We start from the raw sequence: 11,220 nt of genomic DNA on the forward strand, positions 1-11,220 counted from the left end.
GCACTGCATTATGGGATGCGAACTTGCATGCACCGCTCTCGTGTCTATGTAATGCTGTTAAAATTACACCACAACCTATTAGTAAAGCCAACTAGAGCATAAGGGAGTGGATGACATTACTAACTTGTGGACTAAAAGTTAGCAATTAGCAAATTAATCATTATCCTGACACAAGGAAACAGTTTCCCTGAAATTCAACAAAGGCTAAATGACTCATGATCATCATAACTGATGAAAGAAAGAAAGAAAGTTTGCTTCAGGCAGTTTTTCCACAAAGTAAACCTGATACCAGATACCAGTTTTTGCATTAAAGTCACCCTCAGATCAAAACTGATTATTTTTTTTTTTTTTATGTAATATTGCAGTTTATTATATAAAAAAAAAAAAAAAAAAAAGATTTATACCGATACAATGATTTTTTTTTTTTTTTTTTTTTGTGCCTTGTAATCTTGAGTCAAAACAATTTCCCCTCCCTCTTGCAGTGACATCTCTTCTCTTCTCTGATGATGAGGACGGGGCAACCTGTTACTCACATGAGATCCACCAATAGCAAACCAAAACCATCCAATCAATTCCTCACAGAAAAAAATCAAGGCTCTTGTTCCAGAAGCAGTTTCATTCGGATATACGGCACAATAAGGGGGAAAAAAAAAAGACGAGCGGAATTTCTGTTTTATGCTGACTTGATAGGATGAATAGGATCATACATGCTAAATTATATGGATTATGTTTTTATTACAGGAACTGATGAAAAACAACTAAAAACACATCTGTGAAAACAGTTCAAATGTTAACAGTGCAATGCGTATTGAGGAAAAAGGCAGTTTAATGTTCATCTTGTTCTTATTACCAGGCCCACACTGACTCTGCGAGCACAAGAATGAAGACATCCGGCATTTACAGATAAAAGTGTGGAGCTCTCAGTTCCATTTAACACATTTTTTCCTCATTCTTTGTGCAGAATTCTGTAGATGCCCAAGTGCAGAAAATGCTAAAAACAGTGCAGATTCAGCCTGATCATTACTCTACATTATGGACACTCAAGAAAAAGTGCAATAACTGATCAATATGACATTCAGTAAAATTGGTCCGAAATGTCCATATATTGCTGGGAATGTAAACACCTTGCCCAGAAATACACACGATAAACCCTTCCATTCCTTGTGTACATACTTATAATAAATGCAAAGTCATCCGTTAATACTTATGGCACAAATGAAACTATCAAATCAGCATTGATTCTTCTCTAAGAAACAACTGTAGGGCCAGTGGAGCATCACTGCTTTAAAGGGTGAGTTAACTCAGAAATGAAAACTGTCATCAATTACTCACCCTCATGTCATTCCAAAACCAACTTTCGTTCTTCTTCGAAATACAGATGAAGATATTTTAAATTAAATCTGAGGGATTACTGTCCCTCTGTTGACAGTCAACTCTGACGCTTCAAAATATTCATAAAGATTGATCGTAAAACAAATCCATATGTATCGAGTGGTTTAGTCCAAGTCTTCTGAAGCAACACGATCGCTTTATATGATGAAAAGCCTAAATTAAATCTGTTCATCATATAAGCGACCATGTCTCTTCAGAAGATTTGGATTATATGCATTCCATTCATATGGTTTTAGTTTACAATCTCTTTATGAACATTTTGAGTGAATTGATTTTCAATTAAGGGACAGAAATCTCTCAGATTTCATTAAAATATCTTCATTTGTGTTCCAATGATGAACGAAAGTATCATGAGTTTGGAACGACATGAGTAACTGATGACAGAATTGTCATTTTTGGGTGAACTAACCCCTTTAAGGTCAAATTAAAACTGTGAAGATTTATGCAAACAGCTGTAATCAGGATTAAATGCCCTTCCTCGTATCAAACATCATAGTTGAAGAATATCTTGTTGTTGTTAAAGTCATCAGAATCAAACAAACAAACCCTTTCTGTGCAGTTCATTAGTGTTGCCGGACATGATGGCAGCTGAAGCTGTCAGCACGGCACTATTTGATGTTGCGGAGTATGCGGCGGCAGTGGTTGCTCTTGAGCTCGGCGAGCGCTCGTTCCAGCTCTTGAATAAGGTGCTGCAGCGTGGCGGGATCCGTCTGCAGCACGTGGGAACTGTGTCTCGCTCCGTCCTCAAGGTGCAGCTTCAGGGTCACGGTGGGCTTCACTTGATGGCGAAGAGCCCGACTGGCCAACTGCAAGCAGAAAAAACACATTCACCCAGGATACAGTTTTTGATCATATGCATGAATTTTAATGTCTTGCAAACTTAAACACTTAGGGCCAGATTTACTTGCATCAGCGCAAATCCTCTTTTGGCATTAAAAACTACTTACTAAAGACACGCAATGAAAAATCAGCAATGAAAAGGTATGGACACAGTTATATTTGCGACTGACCTTATTGCATATGCATTTGAAGGAGTTTCATTTTCAGACGCAAAATTTATGGGAGGAGAGTTTTTAAATATATCACGCAATGTGATTTACTAAGGTTTATGCTAGTCAATTTACTGGTATTTGCAGCAATATCACTTGCACCTGCTAATTTGCGCTACTCTTGATAGGTTGCGTTGGTCATTATGGAAATGATCTGGCTGTGTCTGTGTTCTTTAATTTGCGAATTGTCAATACTGCAGAACTTTAAGCTGTCATCTGCGCTTTTATGGGATTGCTCGTGCTAATTTGCCCTGTTTAGTAAATCTGGCCCATGGTTCTCTGTGAGATTTGGTTGCGAATTCTGCTTGTAATATTTGTAAACTTGTCAGCTAGGTAAAATGACCAAGATGGTTTGTAGTTGTTATTATTTTCCAGCAAAACTGTATATGAGACTATTGCTGTCTTGGTGTTTACTGTATAATCATAATAACGGTATAATTCTTTGCAAATAAAGTTTTTTAATAAAAAAAGTGTATATTAATTTAAAAGAAAATAAATGTGTAAAAATTATATTTTTTTATTTAAAATTAGAAATTTGAGTATAAAATTATACATTTAAATTCACAAAAATGTTGAAGTTGTCATTTTTTGTTTGTGTTTTGTCATTAGAGGATGAAAAATTTTTGCTTTTATTTTTATATTTTCAGTGTACATATTAATTTTAGTTAAAGTTTTAATAATTTTGCATTGGGAATTTTATTAGTTAAAATATTTCTATTTAGCTAGATTTTTATTTCAATTTTAGTTTCAGTAATTTTAGTACTTCAACTTTATTTCAAGTAGTAGTTTTTCAACATTATATTTCACTGATGTTAATAACATAGATGTGGTTTTGTAATCAGATTTCATGTGTTTTGAGTCTAATGCGTGTCTGAAGAAAACCTTCGTCATACATGAACATCGAGCCTCCACTCCAGGTTGTGGTAATGGGGGAGGCTGGGGGCGAGTTTGCTGAGAATCTGTCGGATCTCCTTCCTGTTCTCCAAATACAGCTGGAGAAGAAGTTGATTGAGCTCCTCTGAGAATCCCAACACCAGCACGGAGTCCTGGAAATCCACCTCTGAAATCTGCAAGATTACACATGGAAATGTAGCTATGAAGTGATGGATTGTCATAGTTCATTGAACAATAGTCATTTAACAGACAGTTATCAGTTGTAGCATGTTTGAGGAGGTACAGACACACCATAAGTTTGGAGCTCTCGGTGAGGAGATACATCAAACCCTCCACGCCATGCTGGATGCTCTCTGATGGCACATTCAGCTTCCCTATGATATCATTCAACAGATCAACCAACATCAGCTCATCAAAAACCCATCATATTGCAGTAATAATACTACACAACTTCACTCACGTGCCGCTCCCTCATATATTTTAGGGTTTGAGCCCTTTTTCAGAAACTCCACAGCAATTCGGCCAAATTCTCCAACAACTGCCAAACATAAAAATCACACTGAAGATCATATATGATGCTTTATTGTTATATTGATTACAGTGAAGTTTGTTTGTTAACATCATGTCTGACAATAAGATTCTGACTCTGTAATAAGTACCGTTAGTCACTAGTCTCTCAAATACAAGGAATATATATATATATTATATATGTTACATTATACTATGCTTATTTCTGACACGAAATAAAATGTATTAAAAAGTTTATATCTCAGAAAGTTTATATCTCACAATTCAGGCTTTGTCCTCACAATTCTGAGAATTAAAGCCCGAACTGTTAGATATAAAAAAATCGCAATTACATGTTTATCTTTTATTCCGTGGCGGAAACAGAGCTTCCAAAGTCCATTTCTAACTTGGAAATAAGAAAATGTTTTTGCATGTTGAAAGATGTTAAACTAATAAATGTTATGTCAAGAAGAAGAAATGTTTATGATTCCGGCTGTATAAACGCAAAAGATCACATAGGCTACACGAACCATACGGTTTTGGTCATATTAGCTTGAGATCTGATATTAAAGATATTAAAACAAAAAATAGAAGCTAGTTGTGGTCTCAAACTTTCGAACCCCACTGTAACTCACAAAAGGCATGACGTTATAATCTTATATGAAGGATATCTGTTTATTTATTACAGATAAATAGATACTATATATAAACAGTAACAAACTTAAACATAAACACAAGTAAATATTATGTGATTTCCTGCTGTTTTTGTATCACTTACCCGCAGGATCCACTTCTGATAAGAATCCTAAATGTTCCTTGTGTTCCTCAGATAAAACTAACAGCATTTTATGACGCTTTTAATATATCATCACACAAAATAAAGCTTCAGGTTATATTTGTAAATCAAAAGATGTTTAGTGAAGCTTCTCCTGAATTACAATCACATGATCAGCTGTGCGCGCATCTCAATACAGTCCGAGTGAAACAAACGAGAAGAGCTACAGTAGTTCCACAACATCCACTCACTCACTTTAACCAAAGTCGACGACAAAAAGTAATTTTCTGCGACCAAGTGTGATTTTCTGAATTTAACATTTAGTGGTTGAATCATGCTTTATACATATCAATGTACATCTAAAATAAGTAATGTTTATTATTTGTGGAAATACATCAAAATTACACAATAGCATGTTTAAATTGCATTTCTATTCATATTGTTCATTTTGATTCATTTTTGTACATCACAGTTCATGATGGATGTCAGGTCACCTTTATTTATATAATGCTTTATACAATAGAGATTGTTTCAAAGCAGCTTTACAGTGATAACACTAACAGGGAAATTATGCATTTGGGCTGTTGTTGTCAGTTCAGTGTTTATTCAGTTCTGTTATAAAAATCATCAATAATTAAATTAGTTAATTTTATCTATAAAGCAGTTCTACAAAAAAAAAAAAAAAAAAAAAAATGATTTCATCGTCCAGCTCAGTTCAGTTCTTATACAACGGCGTCAGTACAGTCAGATCAATAATATTGTTGAATATTAAGTGTTTTTTAATAACTAAGCAAATAGTAATATTATTTAATAACTAAGCAAGCCAGAGGCGATAGTGGCAAGGAACCCAAACTCCATCAGGTAACAGAACAGAGAAAAAAACCTTGGGAGAAACCAGTCAGTGGGCCAGTTCTCCTCTGGCCAACAAATGGGCACAGTGTCATTATGATTTAGGATTCATTATGCTGGTATGGAGCCAAAGCTGGTCATAGGGTATGTGCAGAGGACCTCTCTGGTTCTTGGGCTCTCTGCCGAGGATCTGTGCCAATGGCTGTCATGTCGACGAGGCCTTCACAGGGGATTGCCTAGTAGACATAGTCTCTGCTGACATTCAGGGCTGCGTTTTGGTGCAGGTCCACCATCTGATCTGGATATGGACTGGATCCAGCTGACTACAGTAACCTCAGGATAAAGATGAGACAGAGTGTGTCTGCTTCCCGACACAATGCTAGGAAGACTGTTCCAGAGTTTGGGTGCTAAATAGGAAAAGGATCTACCACCCACAGTCATTAAAATAGTCAATGTGACAACAGTGGTTCAACCCTAATGTTATGAAGCGACGAGAATACGTTTTGTGTGCAAAAACAAAACAAAAATAATGACTTTATTTAACAAATTCTTCCTTACCCTGTCAGACTTGTACGCAGTTTGAGTATTGGCCGGCTCCTGTGTCAGCATCACACGCATGTGTCGTGCTGCTCACGTGAATTGCCTCGGCCAATACTGAGCCAGCGTTCAAATGTAAACACGGAAGCGCTGAACTGCATTCACTACGTCAACTGCTTACAAGACTGACAGGGTAGCTTTCTATTGGGGATTAAAAAAAACTCTTGGATTTTATCAAAAATATCTTAATTTGTGTTCCAAAGATGAACAAAGGTCTTACGGGGTTGGAAAGACATGAGGGTGAGTACTTAACGACAGAAATTAAATTTTTGGGTGAACTAACCCTTTAAAGGCCCCCATATACTACAAGTGAAATCAAAAAATGAACTGGTATGACACCATTTTGATAAAATCAGGCCGAATCGAAGTTCGAACTACCATTGGTCAAAGTAAACACATGAACACACTGAAGAGCCGCTTTATAGTAAATGTTGTAATTCTAATTGAAAGAGACACTGACACTGTTTTTTTGTATTTAATATTGTAAAGCTTCTGCTTTAAAGCAATATACTATATAAAGTGCTTTAAAAATAAATGTGATGTGACTTTACTGGAGTGCTGAATTGCAGAGCTGGTGCAAACATATCTACATCAGATGCTTTCTTAACTGCTGTTTTCTTATCGCTGTCATTTTTTTGTGTGTGTGTGATTATTTTGTTATTGAGAGGAAAGCGCGTAGCACATATTTGCATATTCATCTAAACGCTGCTCTCAGCAGCGTGGACGCCGTCGGGATGTACGCTAACAGTATAGCATTAGTCACGTAATGCCTTTTTACCTCTAAGTGAAGAACGAAAAAGAACTTTGCTGTGAGTATAACAGGGCCTTATGGTAATGGATAGCATTTAGTTTAGGGATTAGTATTTGTTTGAGCTTTGTATAGGCCTTTATGGAGTAGTTACCAACAGGGGTTAAATAGCCAAACACAGGCCCAGAGCCACCGTTTTTTACACTTTTCAGCAAGTCAACCTCCAAACAGTCTCGCGTAGCCAGACCTTCAGGCTGACGGCAGAAGGTCGGGACTCTATCGCAGCTTTCATTAGCCAAGGACCACCCAAGAGGATGTTTGACTGACATGTAATGCAACCAATCACAGTTCGTTTTGTTCCACATCATGTTTAGGGGCGTAGAAAAGTAAAGTCGATGTCCCTGCAACAACAGACCGATGTGCATCTAATAAATTACTCATTTAAGAACGCTGTGCAAGTTTACAGCAACAATGGAGCCACGAACTTCACATACTTTTAAAAATCCAGCGTTTAGTTGATCCTGGTAAGCGCTCATCGTCACAGTTGTAAACACGACCGCATTCTTCTTCCACGAGGGGGTTTGGCGTCACAGCATTTGTTTCCAGGCGTACCGTTACAGAACACGACACACGTGTCTCCCGGACATCCTGTAGAATTCAGACTTCAAAACTACTGAAGTGTTTCCAGATAAGTGTGCCATATGCATCAGACGTTCAGCCAACGGTCCGTAGGTGTGAGGCTGAGACTAACCTCCAAATGGCTTACCCTTAGTCTGAACTGGGAAACAATAACATTGTTATTATCAATAACTATAACCAGCCTAGCAATGGCCAAGCAGTAAGTGACATTTTCTCTGAGAGTTCAGCCACAAAGCAGTTTTCCTTAGGGATGTTGACTATCTTGTCAGATTTTGAGGATCTATTGATGAGGAAATGGAACTTTATTCCACCAGGCTTCCATGCTCCCGTTACTATTTTCAGTTGGCAGGATTTCCTTTGGGATCTTCCTCCCACATGCCCTGTTTCTGGTGAAGTTCTGCTCTTGTCTTGTACTCTTGATGGTCTGGGGAGGATGCAGCTGTGGCAGTGCTACTGATGCACTCTGGGAAGGTGGAGCAGCGGGTGATGACAGACACAGGAAGGACCCACAATGGATGATGTCATTGGGAAGCCACAGGATGAGTCTTTGACCTCTATACATCCTCTTAATGCTCTGCCTCTGGGAATTGAGGACATCTTATGCATGGGAAAGATATCAATATCCACAGGATCACCAACCTTTATTCCCAATGGATGGCATCATCTTGCTTGAACTTTGTGTATCCATGTCTTGTTCTGAAGATAGATGTGCATTGGTAGAGAGCACCAAGGACAGTTGACAGTAGTGTAAAGTTTTGAAACTAATTAAGTAACACACTTTCTGCATATATGCCGAATTGCTATCTACATCAGTTTGCACCAGGATTGCAACAGGCCAGATTTGCAACACACAATTTTAAAACCAGGAGTTGTCTGGCTTCGACCGCTGCATGTGTAGGAAACTTCAAAGAGTCTGGATGGTCCATCTCGTAGCACCATGTGCAGTACACAGCTACATAGAAACCTGCGTCACAGGGCACATAAGTCTGAAGTAGTGAGTCTTGGTATAAGTGTGCAGAGCCAGTTGTTGTTATTTGATGTGATCGGCTTTTGGCAGCCAGTGAAAATTGATGAAGGATCGTTAAAGACAACTCTCGCTGCTGCATTCTGGTTCAGCTGCAGAGGTTTGACAGTACATGCTGGAAGGTCTGCCAAGAGAACATTACAATAGTCCAGTCTGGATAGAACAAGTGCTTGGACAAGGAGATTTGTAGCATGCTCTGATAAGAAGGACCGGATCTTCCTAATGTTGTATAAGGCAAATCAGCAGGACTGTCCTGGAAGGAGTTATGGTTGATGAGCTTAGCTGAATGGAGAAGTTGTGATGAAGTGTTGGGTTACAATCCCTTACCACAGCTTTTGGAAGGATGGGTAACCACAAGCAGTTCTGACTTGGCAAGGTTGAGTTGAAGGTGATGGTCCTTCATCCAGCAGGAAATGTCTGCTAGGTAGGCTGAGATGCGAGCAGCTACTATTGGATCATCCGGCAGGAATGAAAGGTAGAGTTGTGTGTCATCAGCATAGTAATAGGAAAGAGAGATGACACTGAACTGTTTGTTTGAGTCCTCTAAAACAAGCTCTCAGAAACTCATTCCAGCCTTCCTAAGTTTCCAGGGGAAAGTTGCCACCTGTAACAGAAAATCTTTATTAGTGCCATTTGCTGAGAAAGTTTGCTTACTAATCCTCAACGATGTGCAGTACATTGTTCAGGTACCCATTCAATCACCCACCATGACGGATTGATAACATGAAAGAATTACTGAATCTTCAGAATATCATGTGAAAATGGACACAGAACCGAAGAATGCTATTCATAGCGAGCCGTTTTCATTGGCTATCACAGACCAATGCCTCTTACACTCTCCATCAGACAGGAGTGCCACTTGAGGTAATCAAGCATAATCTGGTTGTATATAAAGTTGTATAGTGCCCTAAGAATTGGACATTCGGCACCTCTTTATAGTGTGATGTCCTCATTTATATCTAGTCAGTTTCCTGAAGTCTCAAGGGACAATGAGAAAGTGCTAAATAGGGTACAAATCCACTATCTTTGATAAACAAATAAATGAAAATAACTTTCAACACCAATTTGCAGTATGGACGTCTTAGTACTAGTTGCTGAAAGTCAGAGTCAGTCTTCAGATTTTGGCCAGTCGAGTTGATAGATTGTAGTGCAATAAAGCACACAGTCTTTTTTTTTTTAACCTTCAGTATATGATTCTATCCAGACGGAGGAGATCAAACATGTTTGATATTTTGAGTAGATTTTAGAACACGTTGTTTTCATATGTTATGCATCTCCTATAAACGAGGTGCATGTTTTTGCATGAGTTTTTTTGTGTTCGGAATGATTTGAAAGTCTTGTAGAATGTGACCCTTAATTGTTTAGTGTATAATGCCCAATTTGTCTCTGTCACCATTTGCAAAGTCAGAAAGTGCATGATGCCTACATTTTGTATCTGTATAACTTCTGTGTCTGTATCAGTGATTAGATGCTTTTACAGATGCAGTTTATTAGCTTGCACAGCATAGTCCCTGAGCAGGTTACAGTCATAGAGATGAAGGCTGCTTCTGGTGGACAGTCTGAAGGAACTGACTGGAATTCCAAGCTGCAGGGACACCACTGACTTTAGTTTGGACACAAAGGATCTCAGTAAAGTTACAAGTCCCATTATGGGAAATGTGTCCTTCATTATGGCATTGAACATGTGTAGAATGGCCTTGTTGACTTCCTGTGTAAGGCAGTACTTGTTTACGTGTATCAAAACAAGACAATCAAGTGTAACATTTTCATTTAAAGCAGAGGTCTTCGACCCTGCTCCTGGGGACCTACTATCCTGTAGAGTTCAACTCCAACCCTAATCAAACACCCCTGAACCAGCTAATCAAGCTTTTCTGGATTGCTTGAAAATCACATGCAGGTCTCCAGGAGCAGGGTTGAAGACCTCTGATTTAAAGTACACATTTGCCACCCAGTGGTGAAACCTGCTAACTACAGCACAGAAAATGGCACATTCCACATGGGGTATGAATAAATGCTTGAAACTCCCCCAAAATAAGGTAAAATTTATTTATTTCAACAAAGTGTGGTCAGGAGGTCACATTGAATATTATATGAGCTTTATTTTTATATTTTATATGTATGTGTTTATTTTATATGAGTTTTATTTTACATATTTGTTCAAAATAAAGCATTTGGAAGGATGGGTAACAGGGTTGAGACCACTGAGGTGGGTCAGAATCCGCATTTTAAAGGGGCTTTTCACTTTTTACTTTTCATGGTGTTAATTTTATGTTAGATAGTAGTTCACCTAATAGTTCTCTCTCTAACAATGGTACACCAAATTGTACTCTGTTAATAGTGTCATGTATGTAGATAATATATCAACTTTATTTTTTTAAACTTGGTCTTAAATGCATGCATTTCCATTAACTGACTGTACATAAAAAAATTAATATCACTAATTATTATTATTTATGTAGGCTACACATAATTACCTTCATATGTTATGTTTCACAAATTATGTTGTAAGCTTTTAGGACTATTTCTCTGCAGACTGACTGAATATTGACACATGTAGGTCTATATCATGAATTTAAATATAGTTCTAATTACACATTTGTAATGAAGAAGTTGCAATTTATTTCATATTTCATTGTATTATCTGCAAGTACTTTTTATTTTAAAAGTACTTTAAGCACATTTATTTTATTGGAGGAAATTAAGACACTACACTATTTCACCTTCTGAATTGGGGGTCTCATTGCTG

The 11,220-nt window shown here is 37.7% G+C and overlaps 2 protein-coding genes across 2 annotated transcripts; both read right to left on the minus strand.

The window, feature by feature from the left end:
• Positions 1–715: 715 nt before the first annotated feature.
• commd2 (COMM domain containing 2) lies at positions 716–4,850 on the minus strand. The gene is made up of 5 exons (XM_051908869.1): positions 4,621–4,850; positions 3,796–3,873; positions 3,627–3,709; positions 3,335–3,508; positions 716–2,198 (listed from the first exon to the last, which is right to left on the minus strand). Exons 1-5 carry the CDS (start codon positions 4,685–4,687, stop codon positions 2,001–2,003), a joined length of 600 nt encoding a protein of 199 aa, XP_051764829.1. The 5' UTR covers positions 4,688–4,850; the 3' UTR covers positions 716–2,000.
• Positions 4,851–8,110: 3,260 nt separating this feature from the next.
• Positions 8,111–11,215, minus strand: LOC127520295 (protein ANKUB1-like). The gene is made up of 4 exons (XM_051908271.1): positions 11,195–11,215; positions 9,953–10,182; positions 8,543–8,598; positions 8,111–8,211 (listed from the first exon to the last, which is right to left on the minus strand). The coding sequence occupies exons 1-4, from the start codon at positions 11,213–11,215 to the stop codon at positions 8,111–8,113; spliced, it is 408 nt and encodes a 135-aa protein (XP_051764231.1).
• Between the last annotated feature and the right edge of the window lie 5 nt (positions 11,216–11,220).

The sequence above is a fragment of the Ctenopharyngodon idella genome, chromosome 10, assembly GCF_019924925.1.
Source record: "Ctenopharyngodon idella isolate HZGC_01 chromosome 10, HZGC01, whole genome shotgun sequence".
Taxonomy (NCBI): Eukaryota; Metazoa; Chordata; class Actinopteri; order Cypriniformes; family Xenocyprididae; genus Ctenopharyngodon; species Ctenopharyngodon idella.